The 25,192-nt window shown below is 41.0% G+C and overlaps 1 protein-coding gene across 6 annotated transcripts in view; it reads left to right on the top strand.

Annotated features, from left to right (window-relative positions):
- The window catches only part of PDSS2 (decaprenyl diphosphate synthase subunit 2), a 249,693-nt gene extending 225,015 nt beyond the window's left edge, over positions 1 to 24,678 (top strand). For 4 of the 6 annotated variants that reach the window (XM_038554861.1, XM_038554863.1, XM_038554860.1 and 1 more), the window contains one exon: positions 22,790 to 24,678. In XM_038554861.1, coding sequence (XP_038410789.1) covers positions 22,790 to 22,836 — 47 coding nt within the window. In that variant the 3' untranslated portion in view covers positions 22,837 to 24,678. Of the gene's footprint in view, positions 1 to 5,811; positions 5,897 to 22,789 lie in introns of all 6 variants that reach the window. The other 2 variants (XR_005368098.1, XM_038554862.1) reach the window with 2 other exon arrangements.
- The last annotated feature ends 514 nt before the right edge of the window (positions 24,679 to 25,192 follow it).

Raw genomic sequence — 25,192 nt, 5'->3', positions numbered from 1 at the left:
AAACATGGCACCTATGGTTCGGCTCTCTACAATTTTAATTTTTTTAACACTTTCAAAATGGCTTGCTTAAATATCTTCAGCATAGAGATGCAGACCTTTTCCCAATTTCTTTTTAATACTTGCTTCAGATACACAGATATGTAGGAATAAGTAGCACTTGGTCAAAACAGACCCTGTCAAGCCCTGTAATGACCTCCTCCTTCTTTCACAAGTAACTCACCTGGGGCCCTCAGGGGCTCCTTTGACATCCCTGCTAATTTTTGACACAAAGACTCCTAAGTGGTTTACAGGAGCTTTCTTTATAGCCCTCCCTAGTCTTTCCTGTGCAGGTCATATAATTTTTTCCATGACCCAGTACAGAAAAGAGAGTTGCATATTTAATGTCTTCGTCCTGAGGTTCACCCTAAGCGCGGATTTGCTCAAGGTTAAGCACTGGGGAAAGAGAGATCTTACAGGTGTTAATTCATTAGGCATCCAGTTCTCGGTTGAACGTAAGAGAGATTTTTTTTTTTTTTTTAAAGGAGTGGGTTTTTGACGTGCCCTCTCTGCTGGAACGTGCTCAGGGCTGCGGAGTGGCCCCAGGCTCTGGCTGTGCCCCACCCCCAAAGCACAGTGTCTAGAACTGCTGCTCCTCTCTTCCTCCCCCATCCTCAGAAGGCCTCGCACATTCTGTTTTATTCTAAAACGCATTTGCATAGGGTACACATTAAAATTCTCTTCCCACCAGCAAACAGTGCTGTCCGCGGACATTTGCATTTGCGTGATCACATATCATCACTTCCCTTCAAGAAGAAAAAAGAGTCTTTCCTCTCATGTCATGCTTCTCCTTTCCAGGCTTTGCCCTTTTAGTCTCTCTCTCTCTCTCTCTCTCTTTTCTTATACAGAGATTGCTTTAACCGTTTTTGCTGCTTACGGAGTCCAAAATTTGACTTTATGAAGCTTGAGTATAGAAAATTTTCTGTAAATATTATTGTCCTTTCTTTACTGACAAAGCCAGTCCCTCCCTCCCTCCCTCCCTCTCTCTCTCTCTCTGTCTCTCTCTCTCTCTCTTTCTCTCTGGCAGACAGTTTTTGCCTGCTTGTTCTTTCTCATAACCCTAGCTAACTGGCTCTGAGAATTTTTCACACTGGCACGTTTAGAGACCAGATGTTACAGTGTTTTCTCTTCCGCGTACCCCTTTCTTGGGCAGATGCTACTTCTCCTACCCTGGGACTTCACATTAGCTCCTTTGGTAAAGTATTCCATACGGCATCACTGGATGCACCAAATCTCTCGTTTCCTCTAACCTCCTGAGGTTGTCTTTATATTTAGGTTTTCTGTTTTCATGATGAGGACAGAGACTATGTAAGAACATTGTCATTCCCTTCTCCCATCTATTCCCATAAAGGATTTGTGGTCCAATTCAATGAGGTGTTTGTAATAGAATTTAATGAAGAAAATCCAATTACCTTTATGATATGGGTGCAACTATGTAAAATGTTGATAAAGACTGGAAGAAGGCATTTAAAAATATGAACATGGGCATTAAGGTGGTAACATTTCAGCATGTTTTAAAATAAATACGTTGTATTTTTTAAAGGTTTCTAGTTTTGAAATGTAGACTCAAATTTTTAAAGAATTTTTTTACTTATGTCCTGAGCTACTAAGAATTGAAAAATAACTTGCCTGAAATCATGTGTTTAGTGACATAACCAGAATTTAATTTTAGACTCCCCCAAAATTGCATGCTTCTCTGGCAATAGGCGGAAATGCACGATTGGGGGCGCCTGGGTGGCTTAGTTGGTTAAGCATGCCTTCGGCTCGGGTCATGATCCTGAGGTCCTGCAATCAAGCCCCCTGTTGGGTTCCCTGCTCAGTGGGATCCTGCTTCTCCCTCTGCCTCTGTCTGCTGTTCCCCCTACTTGTGCTCTCTCTCTCTGTCAAATAAATAAATAAAATCTTTTTTTTTTAAGATTTTATTTATTTATTCATAGAAACACAGAGAGAGAATGAGAGGCAGAGACACAGGCAGAGGGAGAAGCAGGCTCCATGCAGAGAGCCTGGCGTGGGACTCAATCTAGGGTCTCCAGGATCACACCCTGGGCTGCAGGCGGCGCTAAACCGCTGCGCCACCAGGGCTGCCCAGTAAATAAAATCTCAAAAAAAGAAAAGAAACATAATGCACGGTTGGAAAGTGTAATTTTTGTACACTGCAAATTATGTTAGGCCTCAGGTTGTTGAAGTGCTGGAGGATAGTTGAGAATGGAAACCCAGCACACTGAGCAGGCATTGCAGGCATTAACCTGAGGACCTAACCACAGCTCAGGGATAGGTGCTTGGAAGGTATAGCCTGGACTGCCATCTGAAAGTTTTAAATCCCCTACTCCTTGTTTCCTTAAAAGTCAAATAAAACCAGATATTTTTCTTTTGGCAATCATATTTCAGACAAGTGTTTTTTCCTTGCAGCAATCATGGATAGATTTAATCTATTTTTAAAAATAATTAATTTACTAAAGTCAGTTTTTGCAACTCTCTTTGATTCCATATCTCCTTTAAAATACAATTATTGGGACACCTGGGCGGCTCAGCATTTGAGTGTCTGCCTTAGGCTCAGGGTGTGATCCTGGAGTCCTGGGATGCATAGAGCCTCCTCCCTCTGCCTGTGTCGCAGGCTCTCTCTCTCTCTCTCTCTCTCTCTCTCTCTCTCTGTGTGTGTGTGTCTCTCATGAATAAATAAATAAAAATCTTTAAAAACAAACAAAAATAAATTCTGGGAGTACCTGGGTGGCTCAGTGAGTTAAGCACCCCACTCTTGATCTCAGCTCAGGTTTTGGGGGCTTTTTGTTGTTGTTGTTGTTGTTGTTGTTGTTGTTGTTGTTGTTGTTTTAAGATTTTATTTATTTGAGAGAGAGAGAACACAAGCAAGTGGAGTAACAAAGGGAGAGGGAGAAACAGGCTCCCCGCTGAGCAGGGAACCATACACGGGGCCCAATCCCAGGACCCCAAGATATGACCCAAGCCTAAGGCAGATGCTCAACCATCTGAGCCACCCAGGCGCCCCTCAACTCAGGTCTTGATCTCAGGGTCATGTCATGAGTTCAAGCCCTGCCTGCGTTGGGTTCCACATACAGTAGTTAGTATCTTGAACCAGAGTTGTACCTTACTATGAGCCCTCAAGTCTTTTTGCAAAACAATTACCCTTTGGGCATTCATTCATCCCCAATCATCAAGTTAGTTTTTTCCTCCTTAAGTCTCTGGATATTTTATTTTGCATTTGTGCTCAGTGACTGTCATCTTGCTTTGATGATCTATTCCTCAAATTTCTTAATATTATTTTAAAATTAGATTCTTGTTCTCTGAGGTGTTAGCAATCCCACACACCTCAATAGCATCAACAGATTTGATGATCATAATCTCTGTCCCCCCTGTGGATCACGAATAATATTATTAAGTGCTATCAATAATAAGCCTCTTTATGACATCATAAAATATGCCATTCTCTCAGTTGTTAACCCAAATACTATTGATAATATTCAACTTCAATTCTCTATGCAGTTGTAAATCTAATTTTTCTTCAAATCATGTAGTTCGAGCTTGTTGATCTTGGGTTTCTAATTTTATATGTAAATTGCCAAAGTAGTTCACAATAATAATTTTTAGTGGGACGATCTCATCCTTAAAATTACTGACATCTAAAAAAATTACATCTCTACCTAATATCTAACATTCATTAAGAAGCTAAGGCAGACTTAGATTGTTAGTGAAGACTAGTTCTTTGTTGTAAGCCTGGAGTCGTGTCTGGTCTTGCTCACCACTGTAGTCTGAGGGCCTAACACAGTGCCTGGCACATACTAGGTACCAAATAAAGAGTTGTTGAACTACTGTGGAATGAATGAATGAGTGAATAACCTGAGATAAACCAAATGTTCCGCCTAGATTCTGTTCTTCTAATTCATAAGGTATTTTTGGCTCTGCCTTTGTTCTTCTTTCCTCCCAAGTATATATCTAATCAGATGGTTACATCCTCACTGCTTTGTACTCCCTGGGTTGAAACAAAGATTCAATTGGGGTAACCTTTTGAATCTTAGTCTAGAAAACTAACTAAAAATGCCCTCCAGGCTGGTTCTGTGGGTGAGTGCTCTGCACTGTGGGATAGCTGGATTCAATTATTGCTCCCAGTTTGTGGTATCAGGAGCCACCTGTGCACAGGAAGTGCCTATATGCCTTTATGTAGAGGATAGAGCCTTCTGTCCCCTAGAGGAGCCTGTTTAGTCCACTGAAGCTGTTTTAAGTAGATCTGAAAGAAATACCATTCTCTTCCCTTGTCATAAAAACAGGGGTGAGGTATGGGCTTTCCAAAATTATGTGTTTTTTTTTAAGAGAAAGAAAAGAGAGACACCACTATGTAGACCCTGAATGTGGTTTTAGTAAGTTAGAAGTCTTTGTCCTTACCTAGATTGATATTTGCAAACTCAGACACTAATCTGACAGCCTGGTTTTATTTAGAATTAACAGCTTTTGTGATTGCAACATGAGTGGTCTATCAGAAAGCCATAATCTGTTTAGGTGGCACATCTGAAGCCCTTCCCCCATGTTTCCTAAGCAGTGTTTGAAAACACTACTCGGCTTCCCCACACACCACATCAGGCACGGTACTGGTTCTGGATGTGCTTAACTACCTTTCCTGAAATAGCCAGGTGCCTATGCCACCCCAACTTTCAAACAGAGTTACTGTGATGGCAGTAGAGATTCTAAGAACTGCAGCGTTGGTTAGTGATGTGGAAGATGCTCCTAGAGATTTTGGGTGAGTGGATTCTGTCCCTTTCCCCCAAGTCTTTGGCTTTCTGGCTTGATGAAAGATCTTATCTACTCAAAGATCATAGCAAAGCCAGAGTTGTACTTCTGAGGATGGATTCCTGCATAGTGCAATGGTGCCCCCTGTAGAGGTGTCCCTGTTCTAGATCTAAGAGAATTATACGAACCTTTTTCTTTGATTCATTCCTAAAAAGATTTTTGTGCACCTCTTTAAAAAAGGTTGTGGGCCTTTCTTCTACATGTTATGATCTCTTTAAGATGCCTACCCTAATAGTCATGTCGCTCATTGTGCAATCTGCTCAAGATCCACGAAGCACTCTAATCAGATGGTTCTATCACATTCTTTGAATCCCTTCATTTTATGGAGAGGAGATCAAATAACCTAACAGTGTTCACACAGTTACTGTCTCACAGACTCGTTACTCTATCCAGGTTGGCAGACTCCACGGTATGTATTCCTTACCACCATACTGCTTCTCATGGTGCTTTAGATGTACTACATGGCTGAATATGATGTAAAGGAAGAGAGACTTCAAGGATCAAATACAACAAGGAATCATTTTGCAAAATAATTTGGAAAAAAATCACAAAGCAAATAGACTACTACTGCTTCCAACAATCAAAAGAAAGAAAGGAAGGAAGAAAAAGAAAACAGCATACTCTGTTTGGGGAACGGAGAGAATCTGACTTCCAGAGTTACCCGTTAAAATAGTCAAATGCCCTCCCCCTCCCAAAAAGACACACTACCAATAAAGTAAGAGAGAATTCATATGCAGGCTCTGGTTTAACAAACATCCAGGAAATGGTATGCATCACTCTATAATCCAACATAGTTCTGGTCTCAGAAATAGTGATTGCCTGGTAAGTGACTGTCTTAGGATTTTTGTTTGCTGAACCAGTGCAGTAATTATTGGGATTTTTTTTTTTTTTTTAAACTGGCAAGTATTCTTCACTCTTCTAAGGAAGCTTTATGGATATAACCATTTAAAATGAGTTCTCATTACCATTCTCTTGAAGGGGGCAAGGATCTATGTTAACAAATGCACTTTCCATAACAACGTAACATAGAGATCTACAGCTGAAAGAGATGTCAATCAAGCAGGTATGATTATATTTATGTGGCACAGAGAGTAACTTCTTCTGATTCCTGCATTTGCCCCTGGTCTGATATAACCTGCCTGGCAGATATGTCGTTGTCATAACCCTCAGTAGATAGAATTTTTCTGTTGTTGGACATGCATTCTAGTGATGGAAGTCATAAATGTGTTTTTAAATTCATGTTGTATCAGGATACATGTTAGGATGTTAGGAATCTAGGGTCATGTGGATAGCAGTGGTAGTGATAGTAGTTTTGAAGCAAGTGATCCCCAGGTATCAGCATCCACTAAAGCAGATGAAAATTGAGGCATGAGGAGGATTTAAGAAATGTGTAAGTAAGATATGAACTCATATAGTTTATGTATTCCTCAAATAATCCCCAGGACTTTTGGATTTCTCTTGTCCCACAATATTCTTTTTAATTAAATAACCAACTTAGTATTCGTCATGAGATTACAGAGTTTACTATTGATTAATTCCTCAAAAAGCTACAAAGACTGGCTCATTGCTGCAGTCTACAACCTATGGTGTGTTTTGCTTTCTGAACCTAAATATGTAGAATTAAGTTCCTCTTTGGAATACGATACTAAAACTAAAAATTATCTTTGAATCAGAATATCGGTAAATCTGAGATTATTTATAAATAGTTAAATTTTCCTCAGAAGACGTGATTACTTTTTAATGCAATTTAACCCTCAATTTAATATAATTCCATATTACTAACCTCAAATGCCCAGCCTATCAAATGCCAATGAAAATTTATAAACTAAGAATTAAATTGAACATTTTGGGAGATGCCTGGGTGGCTCAGCAGTTGAGCATCTGCCTTTGGCCAGGTTGTGATCCCGTGGTCCTGGGATTGAGTCCCACATCCCGCTTCTTCCTCTGCCTGTGTCTCTGCCTCTCTTTCTGTGTCTCTCATGAATAAATTTTCAAAAAATTTATTGTACATTTTGGTCCATCTGGGAGCCGTGGGTTTGTTCAGTTGGTTAAGGGTCCGACTCTTGATTTTGGCTCAGGTCATGATCTCAGGGTCATGAGATCAAGACCCATGTCGGGCTCCTTGCTCAGTGGGGAGTCTTCTTGAGATCCTCTCTCCTCTCCCTCCCCCTCTACCATCCTCTTCCACCCCTGCTCATGCATTCACTCTCAAATAAAATAAATAAATCTTTAAAATAAATAAAGTGTACATTTTGGTCCACTTAATTACATTTTGAAATCAAGTATATCGGGATCCCTGGGTGGAGCAGTGGTTTGGCGCCTGCCTTTGGCCCAGGGCGCGATCCTGGAGACCCGGGATCAAATCCCACATCAGGCTCCCGGTGCATGGAGCCTGCTTCTCCCTCTGCCTGTGCCTCTGCCTCTCTCTCTCTCTCTCTGTGACTATCATAAATAAATAAAAATTAAAAAAAAAAAAAAGAAATCAAGTATATCTGCTCCTATCCTGAGCTTTAAGTTTACCTGTCTGTCTTAAGGACAGACTTTGCCTGAATTCTCTGCCAAGAGGTCAACAATTTAGGTCAACTTTTAGTGTGCTAGTAAAATGTTTTTAACTACATGAAAATACCTCTATAATACATATATACACACATACATATATATATGTGTGTGTGTGTGTGTGTACTAAACTATACATATGTACATATTCAGGTTATCTATATATATAATAGGAATATATATATGTGTATATTCAAACATGATAATTTGTATGAAATGAGTTATTTGGTTATGAAGCTATTTGTGGATAGTACCCCACAGCGTGGACTCCTAAATTTACTTCAGTAAGAGGTTGGGCCTTGGTGTCAGTTCAGAAACAAATCTTACTGTCCCACCAAAGTACTCCCTCGGCTTGACCCTTCTTGGCTTCCAAGATTGGGTGCAACTGGGGTGTGCTCAGGGTGGTATGGCCAGACTGAAATCTCACTATCAGCCAGGCCATATACCATCAAGACTGAGCCTAATAGAAATGTGTGGAGAAGGCAAGAAACATGAGATCAAACCTGTCTTTATCATGTTTTGTTTTGTTTTGTTTTCCTTTTAGGAAGAATAGATCCAGTTTTAAATGGTCAGGGTGATTTGGAGATTCATTTTTTAAGCACAAGCATATTTCCAATTCACTAATAATACAGAGACTTAAAATATTTAAAACAACTTCATGAATCTATGTAAAGTAGTCTATGAATGTTTGTAATTAAAGCCAGGTGCATTATGTAAATATTACATCTAAATTCTATAACAAACTCCATGCTCTCTTCCTCTTCAGGTCTTGCATTTGAATAGCATTTTTTTAAAAGATTTTATTTATTGGGATCCCTGGGTGGTTCAGTGGTTTGGCATCTGCCTTTTGGCCCAGGGCGTGATCCTGGAGTCCTGGGATCGAGTTCCGCATCAGGCTCCCTGCATGGAGCCTGCTTCTCTCTCTGCCTGTGTCTCTGCCTCTCTCTCTATCTGTGTCTCTCATGAATAAATAAATAAAATCTTTTTTTAAAAAAACAAGATTTTATTTATTAGAGAGCACAAGTAGACGGAGTGGCAGGCAGAGGGAGAGACAGAGGCAGACTCCCCACCGAGCAGGGAGCCCAACTCTGGGCTGGAACCTAACATGGGGCTCAATCCCAGGACCCCAGGATCAGGACCTGAGCTAAAGGCAGATGCTTAATCAGCTGAGCCATCCAGGCACCCTGAACAGCATTTTATTGATGTCAAAGTAATTTGCCATACATCATCTTATTTGTTCTTCATGATAATTCACGTGGTATAAATATGATCTTTGCAATTTTACAGGTGAGGGTTTAGACATGTCACCTTGCTCAGGATCACATGTCCAGGGCCAGAGTTTCTTTACTAACATTTGCTTATTGCCTCTCTACAATTGTTTTTCATATTATTAGAAAACAGCAGAAATGGATTAACCAGTTTTAGGAGGAGAACACCTAATCCCATATTGGATTTATTTATTTTTATTTTTATTTTTTTTCCATATTAGATTTAAAAAGTTTCCTGTGTGGCTTCATCTGGGAGTTTCTGCTCCAGGCCCTTGAAAGACTGCCATCTGTGGAAGGAGTAGCATTTGTCCCTCCTAGAGCTCCCCTATTCTCTTACCTCTCACCTCCAGGGACTGCAAGTCCTGGGACTCAGCAAGGGAAAAGGAGAGCAGTGTAACAAATGTCATGTGTGTTATACATGCTCGTACAATTATAAAGGATGATCTTAATTCTGCAAAATAATAAATATAACTTATTAAAAAGCATCTTAAAGCTCCATACATATTACAGGAATTTCCCAGGCTATCTTAGAAAAGAAAAAAATATTGTTTTATAAGAGAACAGAAAAATGTTAAAGTATGGGCTAAATTATATTTGTCAAATCAAAGTTCTTAATCCTTCATCCAATGACCTTTTTTTAAGAGTATGTATGTATGTATGTATGTATTTATTTATTTATTTATTTATTTATTTATTTATTTATTTATTTAATTTGTTGAAAGAGCACAGCCAGGAGAGAGGCAGAGGGGGAGGGAGAGAATCCCCAAGCAGACTCCCCACTGAGTCCAGAGCCCCAGTTGGAGATCGATTCCCCAACCCCAAGATCATGACCCCAGCTGAAATCAAGTCGGCTCAACTGACTAAGCCACCCAGGCACCCCATCCAATGATTTAAATGTAGCATGATGAACCCTAAGATTGCTTTTATTTGTGTGTGTGTGTGTGTGTGTGTGTGTGTGTATGTGTGTTTTCTGTGAGAGGGTGTGTGCATTGGGGTCTGGGAGGGGCAGAGAGAGAGGGAGAGAGAATCCTGAGCAGGCTCCATGCCCAGCACAGAGCCCAATGCAAGGCTTAATCTCACAACTCTGAGATCATAACCTGAGCTGAAATCAAGAGGTGGACACTTAACCTACTCAGCCACCCAGGTGCCCCCTGAGATTAGTTTTATTTTATTTTATTTTTAAATATTTTATTTATTTATTCATGAGACACAGAGAGAGAGAAAGGCAGAGACACAGGCAGAGGGAGAAGCAGGCTCCATGCAGGGAGCCCAATGTGGGACTCAATCCCAGGTTTCCAGGATCACACCCTGAACTGAAGGCAGGTACTCAACCGCTGAGCCACCCAGGCGACCCTGGTTTTAAAGAATAGTAAGAATAACATGAGGTAATGATGTCCTGTGATTGTGTGAAGCCCCCAAGTACCATAACTGTAGTCAGAGTCTTTGGTTGAGATTTTTGGTAAAAATAAGTTTTCATTATTAAGGATTTTTTTTTTAAAGATTTATTTTTTTTTTATTTATGATAGACATAGAGAGAGAGAGAGGCAGAGACACAGGCAGAGGGAGAAGCAGGCTCCATGCCAGGAGCCCGACGCGGGACTCGATCCTGGGACTCCAGGATCGCGCCCTGGGCCAAAGGCAGGCGCGAAACCGCTGAGCCACCCAGGGATCCCCCATTATTAAGGATTTAAGTAAAAATATGTTAGTTTCTTTTTGTGGCTCAATAGTGGATGTGATGATTATCTGAGCCTTATTCAGGGCCTGTTTTTTTTTTTTAAAAAAAAAAGTAAGTATGACCTGAAGACTATACTTAATCAATTAAAGTATTTATGGCCTTTTTCTTAGCAGAAATGTGGAAATTTTCCACTTCCAATTCTAATTGACATTTGTTCTGCAGCCATATGGCATTTTTAGTTGTGTTTTTTTTTAAATGTATATATTGTAATAGAAGTGCAGGATTAATATAATGATGGCTTCAAAATTTTGTCATCTCTGTAAATATGGTTTTATCCAAAGTTATTTGACTTAATGTATTTTTAAAAGTCTGTTATGTATAGTGAAAAAATGTGCCCTTGTGCACAGGCTTAGAAAGGACATTATTGACATAGATAGGTGTTCTCTTCCCAAATGAAATTGAAATGCTTCCCAATTCATGTAAGAGTGAAAGAAATGGCATTATACCATGCTGGTTAAGAGCAAGAACTATTTGTTTTTTTTTTTTTTTTTAAAGATTTATTTATTTATTTATTCATGATAGACAGACAGAGAAAGAGAGAGAGGCAGAGACACAGGCAGAGGGAGAAGCAGGCTCCATGCACCGGGAGCCCGACGTGGGATTCGATCCCGGGACTCCAGGATCGTGCCCTGGGCCAAAGGCAGGCGCCAAACCGCTGAGCCACCCAGGGATCCCTATTTGTTTTTTTAAAGATCTTATTTATTTGTTCATGAGAGACACAGAGGCAGAGACAGACAGAGGGAGAAGCAGGCTCCTGCAGGGAGCCTGATGTGGGACTCGATCCCGGGACTCCAGGATCACGCCCTGGGCTGAAGGCAGGCACTCAACAGCTGAGCCACCCAGGCACCCTGAGCAAGAACTATTTGATTCTTGACTCCAGCATTTATCTTCTACGTTACCTTGAGGTACTTTTCTTGTCTAAGTTTCTTCGTCTGTAAAATAAGAATTATGTTAGCACCTACCTCATAGGGCTATTATAAGGATTGAAGATATATGTATCTGGGCACACATAAGTACTATAAGATTCTCTTTGTTGTTATTGCTAATATTGTTATTATGGCCATTTTCACATTGGGACGCACACTGGTGCATCAATTCATGTGATTGAGAAAGTAACTAAAAATTCTATTTCCATCTCCTTTCCTTCTGGTGAAATAAGATACTTAGTTAAATCAGCAGCTTTTCCAGACACCTGGGTGGCTCAGTGGTTGAGCGTCTGCCTTGGGCTCAGGTCATGATCCCAGGGTCCTGGGATTGAGTCCCACACGGCTCCCTGCAGGGAGCCTGCTTCTCCCTCTGCCTGTGTCTCTGCCTCTCACTCTGTGTCTCTCCTGAATAAATAAATAAATCTTTTTTAAAAAATAAAAATAAATCAGATTTTCTTTCTTTCTTTCTTTCTTTCTTTCTTTCTTTCTTTCTTTCTTTCTTTCTTTCTTTTTTTAAGATTTTATTTATTTGTTTGACACAGAAAGAGCACACAAGCAGGCAGAGGGTCAGGTAGAAGGAGAGGGTGAAGCAGGCCCTCTGCTGAGCCAGGAGCCCTACATGGGGCTCGATCCCAGGACCCTGAGATCATGACCTGAGCCGAAGGCAGATGCTCAACCACTGAGCCACCCAAGCATCCCAAAACCACTAAAATTTTGATGCTATCCATGTGTTAGCTTTCTCTCTTGGCTCTATGACATCAGAAAATTAAAATTTAGTATGTATTTCTTCTCCATCTTCATTCAGGTAATCCATAGAACTGTGATAAAGGAAAGAAATCAGGTTGGGGTGTTTGTTTTGTTTTTCTTTTTTTATTGAAGTTTAGTGACGCACAATGTTACATTATTTTAGGTGTACAGCATAGTGATTGGACAAATCTCTATGTTGTGATACGCTCACCACAAGTGTAGCCACTGTCTCTTAGCATACAACACCATTATGATACCCTATTCCCATAGGGAATATTGACCATATTCCCTATGTTGTACCTTTTATATCCTGGACCTACTCTATTAAACATTCCATAACTAGAAACCTGTATCTCCCACTCCCCTTCACCCATTTTGCCCGTCCCCCAGTCTTCTTCCCCTAAGGCAACCATCAGTTTATTCTCTGAATTTATGGGTCTGTTCCTGATGTCTGTTTGCTTATTTGTTTCATTTTTTTTAGATTAAGTGAAATCACATGGTGTTTGTCTTTCTCTGCTGACTTACTTCACTTTAGCAGAATGCCCTCTAGGTCCATCTGTGTTGTCTCAAATGGCAAGATCTCATTCGTTTTTATGGCTGAGGAATATTTGTGTGTGAATGTATGTATGTGTGTGTGTGCATATATGTACCACATCTTCTTTATCCATGCATCTATCAGTGGACACTTGGGTTGCTTTTGTACCTTGGCCATTGTAAATAATGCTACAATAAATACAGGGGTGTGTATATCTTCAAATTAGTGTTTTCAAAAGATACCCAGTAGTAGAATTATTGGATCATATGGTATTTCTATTACTAATTTTTTTTTTAATTTTTTTTTATTTATTTATGATAGTCACACAGAGAGAGAGAGAGAGAGAGAGGCAGAGACACAGGCAGAAGGAGAAGCAGGCTCCATGCACCGGGAGCCCGACGTGGGATTCGATCCCGGGTCTCCAGGATCGCGCCCTGGGCCAAAGGCAGGCGCCAAACCGCTGCGCCACCCAGGGATCCCTCTATTACTAATTTTTTGAGGAACACTCCTACTGATTTCCACAGTGGTTGCACCAATTGACATTTCCACCAACAATGTGTGAGGGTTCCTTTTTCTCTATCCTCGCCAACACTTGTTATTTCCTGTCTTTTTGATAGTAGCCATTCTTAGTGGTGTAAGGTGATGTCTCATTGTGGTTTTGATTTGCATCCCCTGATGATGAATGATGTTCAACATCTTTTCATGTCTGTTGGCCATCTGGATGCCTTGTTTAGAAAATGTCTATTCAGGTCCTCTGCCCAATTTTAATCAGATTACTTGGTGTTGAGTTGTATAAGTTATTTATATATTTTGATATTAACTCCTTATTGGATGTATTATTTACTAATATCTTCTCCCATTCAGTAGGCTGCCTTTTTGTTTTTGTTGATGGCTTTTTTCACTGTGCAAAAGCTTTTTATTTTGGCATAACCCCAGTAGTTTATTTTTGCTTTTGTTTCCCTTGTTTGAGGAGACATATCTAGAAAAATGTTACTAAGGCCACTGTGAAAGAAATTACTGCCTATGCATTCTTCTAGGAGTTTTACGATTTTATGTCTCACATTTAGGTCTTAAACCCATTTTGAGTTTATTTTTATTTATGGTATAAGAAAGTGATCCAGTTTCATTCTTTTGCATATAGCTCTCCATTTTTTTTCAGCACTATTTACTGAAAAAACGAAACCAAATATTGAGTCCTAGAGATCGCTTTTCTGCTCAAAATAAATCCACTACCAAACATTTCCTAGGAGTAGTTGTTTTATATATTTGAACTCATATTATCATACTCCAATCCAGAGCCCCATTTCTCTGTCTTATCCACAGAGGACTAAGATTCTAAAAACCCAAATATACTCTATCTTTAGAGTATCTTTACTCTAAGATATCTTTAGAGTATCTTTATCTCTTTGTCTTGTTTCTGAGGCTAACAGTGAGTGGCCATATCACAAGAAAAATGAGAATATTTTGTAATGATTCGCTCATTGTGACCCACCTATCCTGGGGCTGCAATCACCACTGCCTTTTGTCTAGAGCTCACAGACCCAATCTAGTTGATAACTTTATTTGAAATTATGCCATCACTGTCCATAAATTCACTGGTCTTTGTTCCAGGTGCACCTCTGTCCTCACCTTTTTCACTTGTCCTGTGTTTGAAGACACTCGGTAGTTGAATCTCTCATCTTTGAGATTTCTTACATCTTTCAGCAGCTGGGAAGAACATTTATGTGCACCATAAGCATAAAGAGGACAGAAGTGAGTGGATGCCTCTCTGAAGACCTAGACTGGAAACTAGGTCTCCAGAGCAAGGAGAAAGAGAGAGAAGGGAAGTGTCGACAGGAGCATCAGACAAAATGAGTGAGAGCTGCCAGCAGGGAGGAGGCTCAGTGGGGTGCTACACAGCAATTTGTCCTAGAGGATGATACTGTATTTGGAATGGGAGTGGTGGTGGTCTTGAAACGCAAACAATACCAGAAGCCAGCACTAAGGCAACTTGGTAGCTGCCTTATGGGTTACTTGAATGCATGCTTCATCCTTAGAAGCCCCTCTTCATGGAATTTATTTTTCTCTTTACAATTTTTTAACCCATTCTTTAGTTGTTCTATTTCCTTTGTCTTCTCTTAATGATACATTGTCTTTTGCAACTCTTTGAACACACTTGCTCTTATTTGACATACAGCCTTTACATCTGGATGCCTCTTATTTTTTGTCATCATCTCCTTCCCCTGTGCACCCTCATCAGTCTTTAGCAGATTCTGACAAGGTTGTTGCTGAACATTTTTCTGTGAGGACTGGCACTTTGAAAACATATGTGACAAGTATCCTGGTGATAGTACAGACTTATGGATGGAATCCCACACAATTTTTACAGCTTCGTACCTCTCCTTTGTCAGCTCTTTCAAATCAAGGGTAGCATCCTCTCTCCACAGTGGAGCTTTGTACAGAGCAGGTGCTCAGCTGGGGCTCAGCAATGGAGGAGACGATATGCTCTTCCTTTTACACCTGGGCCTTTTCGAATCTGAGCCCCAAGAGAGCTTATTCTGTAGCCATTTGTTTTGGTCTCTTTCATAATTAATCATGACCACTGTTGAAATTTAGTTTCTCAGAGGCGTTCATCACCCTTGAACTATTTCTATTTATGATCTCTTGGAATCATGGCAGTCTTTTCATTAATTTTTAAATGTGCTTTCCCAGTTTATGGTCTGTGCCTGCTGGTCCTTTCTTTCACTGATGCTAATACTAGGTTGGCATTACTTTTTGTGCGCTTGTGTGCACCAGATTTCTATCACCTTTACACCCAATTATGTTGACATACTGAAGCAGAAAGTGCTTCTTCTGTCTTCTGATGCCTAAGATTATCAGTCAGGCACCCCAAGAATTTATCAAGTGAAAAAAAAAAAAGAATTTATCAAGTGTTAGAACGTGAGTTTTAGTAAAACTCGTTCTACGTTACTGCCAGCTTCATAATCCCTGTTAGGGAAGCATGATCCACTTCTACCGTATGGTCTCTTTCCATAAAAGCACGGCTTCCATTTGTTTCCTTTTATCCTTATCCAGATGTTTTCAACAATTAAAAAAAAAACTTATTGCTTTTATACTCTCTTTCTGTTATACAGTTTCTACAGAACAAGGTCTACCCTCTTTTCCAGATGAGTTTCAGCATCCCATTCTCTATAGCACTCTATCTGTTTGGGCAAAAGAAAGCTTGGGGTTATCTCCAATTCTGTTCAGCACTGTAGAGGGGAAGAGCTCTGGATGTGTGGAAATGAAATCCAGGCTATTTCTCAAGTTTGCTGTTGGCTCCTATCACTTAGCCGATCTCATCCCAATATCTTCTCCTACAAAATGAGGTGAGAAGGTAAGATCAGGATTGGGTTTCTTCTAGGTCTTAAAGTCTTTTTTTTTTTTTTTTTTAAGATTTTATTTATTTATTCGTGAGAGAGAGAGAGAGAGAGAGAGAGGGAGGCAGAAATACAGGCAGAGGGAGAAGCAGGCTCCATGCAGGGAGCCCGATGCAGGACTTGATCCCAGGACTCCAGGGTCATGCTCTGGGCCGAAGGCAGGCACCAAACCGCTGAGCCACCAGGGATTCCCCCTTAAAGTCTTTTCTTTAGTTTCATTAGAGAGAAGTGGCTGCCACTTCTGCTAAAGCTGCTTAGATGTCATGGCATGGGCTCATGTTTAATATTTCAGAGAATTTTTTAACCAAATAGTTTTCACAGGCATATAATGATTTCTCAAAAGGTTTCATAAAAACAACATTTATCACTGAAAAGGTGTTTAATAACACCTTTTAATAAATGTTAAATAATAATGCACTTAACTTTAAGTACTTTGCATCTTTTTATCTCTGTGTTAATATCTTTAATTGGATCCTCTAGCAAGGGATTTGGACTTAATTTATTGCAGGTGATGCTGCACTTATACAATTATTCAGTTGACTTAATTAGAGATTTAATTATTTTAGTGCCCTAAAGTGCTATATCAGAGAAGTAAAATACAGACTGGTAATTCACCTTTTTGTATTTTTTTGTCATTTATCCTGCGGCTAAAATGTTTTTCAAGCCATAAAGGCCAGAGGACATACCATACTAGCCATATCCTAATATGGAAAGTTCTGTCTATGCATTAGTTTGGGCTTTGCTCAGTCAAAATGTAGGTGAAGGTAGAAGCAGAAAGAATTTTTCTAATTGCGGTGTTATCTCTGGCAACTATTAAAACAAAGTTTGTAGGGCAGCCCAGGTGGTGCAGCGGTTTAGTGCCGCCTTCAGCCCAGAGCCTGATCCTGGAGACCCGAGATCGAGTCCCATGTCGGGCTCCCTGCATGGAGCCTGCTTCTCCCTCTGCTTGTGTCTCTGCCTCTCTCTCTCTCTCTTTCTTTCTGTGTCTCTCATGAATAAATAAATAAAATCTTTAAATAATAAAAATAAAAAAATAAAACAAAGGTTGTAGGTCCAGTCCCTCAGTATTCCTTTCAACCCCCTTCAGTTCTACAACCCTAGGGCACCCCTGTAACAAGTGGCCCTGGGAAGCAGCAACTGTGTTAATCTCTGTATCTCCCACCCCTGCTATACACCTAGGCCATATACATGCCCAATACATGGTGGCTGAATTGAATTTGATCGTTGCCAAGACTGCCAGTTGGAAGTGTGGTCAAAATAGTATAAATGCAACCCAACTATTTTGATTTTTTTTTTTAAGATTGATTGATGGATGGATGGATGGATGGATGGATGGATGGATGGATGGATGGATTGATTCGGCAGCGAAAGAGAAAGCACAAACGGGGAGTGGCAGGCAAAGGGAGAAGGAGAAGCAAACTTCCTGCTGAGCTGAGACCCCCCCGACCCCCACCCCTCCTGTTCAACCTCAGGACCCTGGGATCATGACCTAAGCTGAAGGCAGACACTTAACTGACTGAGCCACCCTGGCACCTCAACCCATAGTAACTCAAAATATGTACCCCAGAAAGTTAGGTACTCCCAAATCTGGCTAATCATTGGAATGACCTAAAAAGCAAAGTTCCCCAGGTGAATCTTATGGTCAGCCAAGTTTAGAAATTCCAACTTAATATGTCTTTTATCACATTTATTTAGAAAAGATGAGATTGGTCAGGATAGACCCATTGCCTATTCTAATATATAGTAAAAATGAGTCTTATTTATGGCCTATGAGTAATATCTAAAGGATTTCTTTTGAGCCAATAGTTTAGGTTTTGTTGGTCGAAATTTATGTAGGTGTCTGTGAGGAATAGTACCTTCTGTGAAGAATTAAATTACTGATGAATCATGAAATGGCCATTTTCCTCATGGAAGCTATGCAAAGCACAACTCTGTAGAGAGAAGATTTAAGTATTAACTGGAAGTACAATAGTGTGTGGTGAGAGAAATGAACTCTTTTAAGGGCTTGAGTAATATTCAGTGATATCCTCCTAGATGCTCTTTTGCCCTGATCTGAACTACCCTTCATTATAAGAATTAATTATCTTACAGGTCACCATCAAATATTCAGTTGGGCCTTTGGGACACCTGAGTGACTCAGTGGTTGAGTGTCTGCCTTTGGCTCAGGTTGGGATCCCAGGGTCCTGGGATCAAGTCCCACATCAGGCTCCCTACAGGGAGCCTGCTTCTCCCTCTGCCTATGTCTCTGCCTTTCCCTCTGGGTCTCTCATGAATAAATAAAATTCTTAAAAAAAAAAAAAACATTCAGTTGGGCCTACTGAATAAAGTTTATGAAGTAACAAACTAAATGAAGCAATCAGAGAAATAGAGAAAATGGACTCCTGGGTGGCTCAGTCTGTTACACATCTGCCTTTGGCTCTTGTCATGATCCCAGGGTCCTGGGGTTGAGCCCCAAGTCATGTGCCCTGCTCAGTGGGGAGCCTACTTCTCCTTCTCCCTCTGCTGCTCCCCCTGCTTGGGTGAGGCCTCTCTCTCTTTAATAAATAAACTCTTTAAAAAAGAGAGAGACAGAAATGCAGAATGTAAAACATTGCACAGCACAGTTTGGTCCTTTTGAAATGGCAATATCATGGGGGAGAAAATATTAAAGTGTCATAACAAATGAATGTGATGTGTGAACCAGGATTCATCATGATTTGGGGAAAAAATAAAAGACTAAAAAAAAGACATTTTAGAGCCAACTGGGGAAATTTGCACATGGGTATTACAGAATGATAGAGAATTATGATTAACTTCCCTAGTTATGAAAATAATATTCTGGCTATGTAGGAGAATGTTCTTAGGGGCTGCATGTCAAAACAAGGGTGAAGCATCCTGCAGCCCAACATGTGTCCAAGACAAGTCCTACCAGCTCAGAGCCTATTGTTAAATATTTCAGAATTTTGTGATTCCACAACCCTTGGTAGCTTGAAATCATCCATGATGGGAGTTTTTGTACCACAAAAATCTGCAAGTGCTACTAACAAGGTCTTTTTCCTCCCCTAGAAAGGTAATTTACCATCATACCACTGCCCACAGCTTATTTTCAAATGGTTGAGAAAACAGGTACATGCAGGTAGATAAAACAAAAAAAGCAAAACATTGACAATTGTTGACTTTTGGTAGAAGATTATGTGGTCACTCGTTGTGCTAGTCGAGGAGTCAGCAGACTTTCTGTAAAAACTAAAGTGTAATTTAAGCTCCGCAGCCCAGTACAGCCTCTGTGGCAGCTACTCACCTCTGCAGCTCTGCCACTAGAACACAAAAGCAGCCATAGACAATATTGAACAGAAAGGGCACGGATACATTCCAACAAAACTTGATTTATAAAAACAGGGGGTGCAAGTTGGCCCTGGGACCATAGTTTGCCTGTACTAGTCTTTGAATTTTTCTGTACTTTTAAAATATTTGATAATCAAAAATTTTTTTTCATTCAAATTTCTTTTTTTTAAGATTTAATTCATTTATTCATGAGAGACATAGAGAGAGGAGCAGAGACACAAGCAGAGGGAGAAGCAGGCTCCCTATGGGGATCCCAATGCACAACTCAATCCCAGGACCCTGGGACCATGCCCTGAGCCAAAGGCAGACACTCAACCACTGAGCCACCCAGGCACCCCTTAATTCAAATTTCTTAGCGTAGTTTTCAGAGCCCTCTTGGATCCCCTAATACCTACTCCTTTAAGGTTTGTCACACCAATCTCTTTATTCCTTGGACACTGTATTCTGGCCTCCTCTGTGCCTTTGCTCAGGCTGTTCTCTTTCTTTTTTTTTTTTTTGGCTGTTCTCTTTCAATATAATTCCCTTGCTACCCTCAACCCATGACCACTTATCAGCATTCTCACAACATGCCTCAGATCTCACCTACTTTGTAAGATCTTCTTGAATCTCTAATTAAAGTTGATCTCTCATTTCTTTGACTGTCCATAGCCGTACATTTGTCCCTTGGTTTTGCTGCTTTTTACAGTATACCTTTAATTAGTTCCTGATCCATGAAGCAGAGAAGCATCATCGTACTCCTTTCACATAATAGGTGTTCAGTTAATATTTGCAAATTGAAATCCATCATGCACTTACTATACACATGCCTATAGGTCCCAACCTAAAAGTCTAGAATACAGAATGTTGGCTTGTCTAACTTAGGTGTGGGGTAATTAAAGATAATGACAACAGGGGCACCTGGGTGACTCAGTCAGTTAGGCATCTGCCTTCAGCTCAGGTCATGATCCCAAGGCCCTGGGATCGAGCCCTACATTGAGATCCCTGCTCAGTGGGTAATCTACTTCTCCCTCTCCCTCTGCCTGCTGCTCCCCCAGCTTGTGCTCTCTCTCGCTCTCTGTCTCAAATAAATAAACTCTTAAAAAAAAGATAATGCAAATAGCATATTCTTTCTTCCTCCCTCCCTCTCCCCTTTTCTTTCTTTCTTTCTTTCTTTCTTTCTTTCTTTCTTTCTTTCTTTCTTTCTTTCTTTCTTTCTTTCTTTCTTCAATTCCAACTACCTTTGAGGTTGTTATGCATCAAGCTAAAATAGACTTCATCTTGTGAATGGATCAGCTTTCTAAGGGCCCGAGGAGGAAGAAGAATTAAGTCATTCTGAATATTTGTAGTGTTTTAGACACTGTCAGGCACTCTGTGCTGTCTTGCATAGGTCCCCCCCGCCCCGCCCCCGCCGCCAACAGTCCTACAAGGGACTGATATTATCCTAAGCAGTTAAATGGTTCCTCTAAGATTATAAAGCTAGAATGGGAGTTTGAATCTGGCTGCCTCTGATATGCAGCACTATTTTGGTGCCTTCATGCATTCAGTGATTGGCACGAGTCCAGGGAATCCTAGGCTGAAATAGTCCTGACGTTCATACGCAGTGTGGCAATACCAGTGGGGCGGCGAGATTCTGGGAGAGTACAGGATTCAGTACTGCTGGACTGGGTGTTAGAAACCCTGGCTTCTGACCACAACTGTACCACCCTCCACCTGTGATCTTGAGTGAGCTGTTGAACTTCTCTGGTCCTCTGTTTTCTCATCTGTATAATTAGAGGAATAAAGCAGGTTGTTTCTTTTATTCCTTTAAGTTACATGCAGGATGTGGTACTAAAAGTCTAATGAAGAGATAGATACAGGAATGGAGAGTCGAAGTACGACACTGTAGAATAATGCTATACTCCAGATGCACAGGGGACTTGAGGAACCCCAAGGAAGAGGGGCTCTTATCCCAGCCGAGGGTATTCTGCTCAAGTGGAATTTGGGAAGTTTGAAGGAAGTGGGGAATATGGGAACCACCTCAGGGGAGATGATTGCTGCAAGCAGTTTCCCTAAATAATGATGAAAGGGAGAACAGGGGTAAAAACAGGCTGAGTTCTTACCAGCTAGGTCAGGAAAGGACTTCCAGGCCTACCTCGTGAAAGAGCTTGGACTCTTTTTTTTTTTTTTTCTTGAAGGCTATGGGAAGTTAGTGAAGGGTTTTAAGCAAGATCACATTTGCATTTTCTAAAGTTCTCCTTGGCAGCATGACAGATGGAGTCCAGGGCAAAGAACTGGTGGTGGGAAGACTCTTTAGGAGGTGGCTGCAGAAAACAACCCAGGCAAGGGATGACGAGAGCCTGAACTAGTAGTGGCAGTGACAATGAAGAGCAGAGGATGAATTTGAGAGCTCTAAAAGAGATAGAGCAGCAAGGACTTGCAGTCAACATGGATAGAGACCACGTCACAATCTCCGTGGCCTCAGACAACAAAGATGTGTGTACCTCATCTCCCATGCAGGTTGGAGAGGGACTGGGGCACTCGGTGTGGTCACTCAGGAAGATATGGCCGGTCTGTAGGCCAGGGGGAAAGCTCTGGAGGGACTCACTGGATGGTTTAATTCTGGCTGCAGCCCAGAAGTGACTTGCATCATTCGCAGCTCACAGACTAAAACTCATCCTTCCACCCCACCCAGCCTCTGGGGGCCAGAAAGTTCAGTCCAGGATGAGCGCACTTGGTACAGCCATGGTGCGTGACTGGAAATGAGGCATGAAGGAGGAACCCCTGGGTTTCTGATTTAGGGAGTTAGGCAGAGGTGTTCACTGAGAAAGAGAAGAGGGATCTGGGGGAAGGGGAGGCAAACTGACCAAATCATTATAAATCTTTTTCGCCTCCAACGTGGAACTCTTTGGTGGGTCCTTCCCAGTGGTCAACAAGAGGGATGAGAAATAAACTCCAGTTGGCAAGAGTTTACTTTATTCTTTACAAAGGTGGGTTTCAGTTCATTCTTCCCAAACAGAACCTTTTAGCTTTAAAAATGGAGCGTGCAGATCTAAACTAGGTGTCTTTCTTGAATTTCCATAGGGCCCTACCGTGTCAGCATACAGCATAAAAAAAAAAAAGTTACTAAGTAGGATGTTAATGAAGCCCTCCTCACAGAAGACTATTAGGCTGCTGAATTCAAAATGCCAGAGATGTAAATGCCCTCTGCCTTCATTACCGCCATCCCCCAGCAGGGCACATTTCAAGATATCGAGGGGTGGGAGTCGGGGAGGAGGTGTAATTAGGCTGATTGGAGCCTATTGTGTGCTGCTCTGGAGCGCAGACACCTAGCAGCCTTAGGGAATGTTCGTGCCTCAAAATCACTGGGGAATGGTGTCCTCTTTACCTCAAAAGGGCGTAGCAGGAACAACGAATCTCCACTGTCTCCCCCCTTCTTTGTCTTCCACCTCCCCTCCCCAATTTAATTGTGGGACTTAAAAACTGACTTTTATTGTGCATTTGTTTCTTAACAGTTGCGAGAAACAATCAAAGCTGGCAAAGGTGTGACTTCAGCTATTGACCTGTGTCGTTACCATGGAAACAAGGCACTGGAGGCCCTGGAGAGCTTTCCTCCCTCGGAGGCCAGATCTGCTTTAGAAAACATTGTGTTTGCTGTGACCAGATTTTCGTGACACCAAATTAAAAAGACACTATTGTTCGGTAGCTGCAAAAACTGGGGAACGAGGTGATTGAGAGAGAGTGAGAGAGAGCGCGAGCTTTCATACTGAAATATTGGAATGTGTTAATGACTTTAAAAACCTAATACATTTTTTTTCCTTCCTCTTATCACATCGCTAAAAGAATACTGCCTTCTTTTTGGAACTGCTACAAACAAAATTAGAAGAAAAAAAAAGGTCAAGCAGTTTTCACTTGTCACGCCAGAAGCACACTTGAGGCTGCAGTAGCAGAAATAATTAATGAGATTCGCTCCTGTGACCTCAGCAAATGGACAGGAAATAAGTCCTTATTGATTGGACCGAGCCAGGGATGGCGCCAGGGCGGTGGCCTGTGGTTTTCCTTCTAGAGAGGACAGAGCATGCTGGAAGCTGCAGGTGTCAAGAGGAACACATCAGTGCCAGCCAGGGAGGACTGTCAAATCAAAAACTAGTGACCAATTTGTCATAATGGAGGGTAGTTTTGATGATTACGGGAAAAAATTGTGCTTTGTTTTGCAATTATGTCTCTGTATTTATAGGTACAGTATGAATATACTTTGCGCTTCATCGTTTTTTGTAAGATTTTTTTTTTTTTAGGAAAAATTGCTGAAAAAATAATGCCAAATATTTGAAGTAGAAGATTAAAATGTTATCAAATGTTAACTTGGTTGTAGTAGGAATGGCTTGTTTTTCTTTCTAGAAGACAAATGTTTTTCAAACACATTTCAAAGAACCAAACTTTTTTATTTTTTTTTTTAAGCCAAACAAGATGCTTCTTTTCAAGTCCAATGCATTCATTTGTCATACTTTGGTGTAGAGAATACCTTTAACTTTTACGAGTGTCACGTGCAAAACTGTTGTTCTGGGGAATAAACTGGTGATTTTTTTTTTTAATTCAGAATGTCAAATTTTGATCTTGAACCACAGACATCCAATTACAGAAAGAATATAAGCAATCTCACAGGCCTGCAATCAGACACTGTCTCTCTGTGGTTCATAGGAGATGATTTTTGTGGTTTGCATGCATGCAATATGAGAACACCGTTGACAAGAAGGCTGAGTTTACATAAATGATCTAGATTGAGACTCAGCTACCTTTCTTCCTTATGTGGTGTAATTACAGCCCTATCTGGAGACAGTGAACACAGCAAACAGATTTTATTACCCCCTTCACTCAAACACTAAGTGAAGTTATTTTAGTTAAATTCCTTCCCCCCAAAGTTACGAAACCATTTTATCAGGACCCAGCATGTGGCATTCAATGAAGAGAAAACGTGAGCTTCAGAGGCTTAAGGTATTGTATTATGAAATATTTTTAATATACTTTAAATATTATGATTGTACAGTTTATACCATGACAATTTGAAGGCCTGTAGATTTAGCTTAAGAGAACACTTTTCTGTTTGAAATGGTCTTTTCTCACAGACATTGGCTTAATTAGTAACTTTGGTTAGATGCTTGAGATCAGACTGGGTTTTAATCATTAACTTCCACAAAGGAGGAGTCGTGCCTTGTGTTCTCTAGACGTGCAGGAACTCACCCCACGCTGTAGGTTTTATGAAGCAGATGGAGGAGTACTATAAGGCAGGGTCCTAGGCTGCTTCGAATTCTGGTTTAGTAGCTGGTTTGCTGTGTGACCTGGAGCAAGTCACTCCCCTCAGAGCCTCCATCTCCTCATCTGTTAAATAAATGAGAGAATGTCTGAAGTCCCTTCCAGCTTTGTCTTCTTTTCTAAAAGTCTGCCATTTCTGACTCTGGATCACAAAGATGCCATGCTGAGTTTCAGGGAGGAGGAGAGTTGAGACCTGGAGAGAGGCTAAGAAGGAAGGCCTAAAACCTCAGGGCAGATTTCCTCCTGCAGGGCCTCGCAGTCTAGGCCTAGGTGTTCCTAGCTCTCTTTTGTGCGGCCTGTAATCCTGGACTCCTCTGTGTCAGCACCTGCTTTTCTGCTTTCTCGGGGACCTTTCCTAGCCTGGCTCAGGTGTCTCACCCTCAGTGTTGAGTGACGACCCTGCCTCCGTCTTTCCGGCTTCCCTGCTCAGCAGAGCTCCCACTTCCCAGCCTGCTGGCAGGCTTTAGTTAAACTTAACAAGTTGGCCAGTTCACTCTCCAGTTTTATTTTATTTTATTTTTTAAGATTCTATTTATTTATTCATGAGGGACACGGGGGGGGGGGGGGAGAGAGAGAGAGAGAGAGAGAGGCGCACAGACACAGGCAGA

This window comes from Canis lupus, chromosome 12 (genome assembly GCF_011100685.1).
Source record: "Canis lupus familiaris isolate Mischka breed German Shepherd chromosome 12, alternate assembly UU_Cfam_GSD_1.0, whole genome shotgun sequence".
In the NCBI taxonomy this organism is placed as follows: domain Eukaryota; kingdom Metazoa; phylum Chordata; class Mammalia; order Carnivora; family Canidae; genus Canis; species Canis lupus.
Note: the sequence above shows the minus strand (reverse complement) of the source record. Positions and strands in the feature narration are given on the sequence as shown.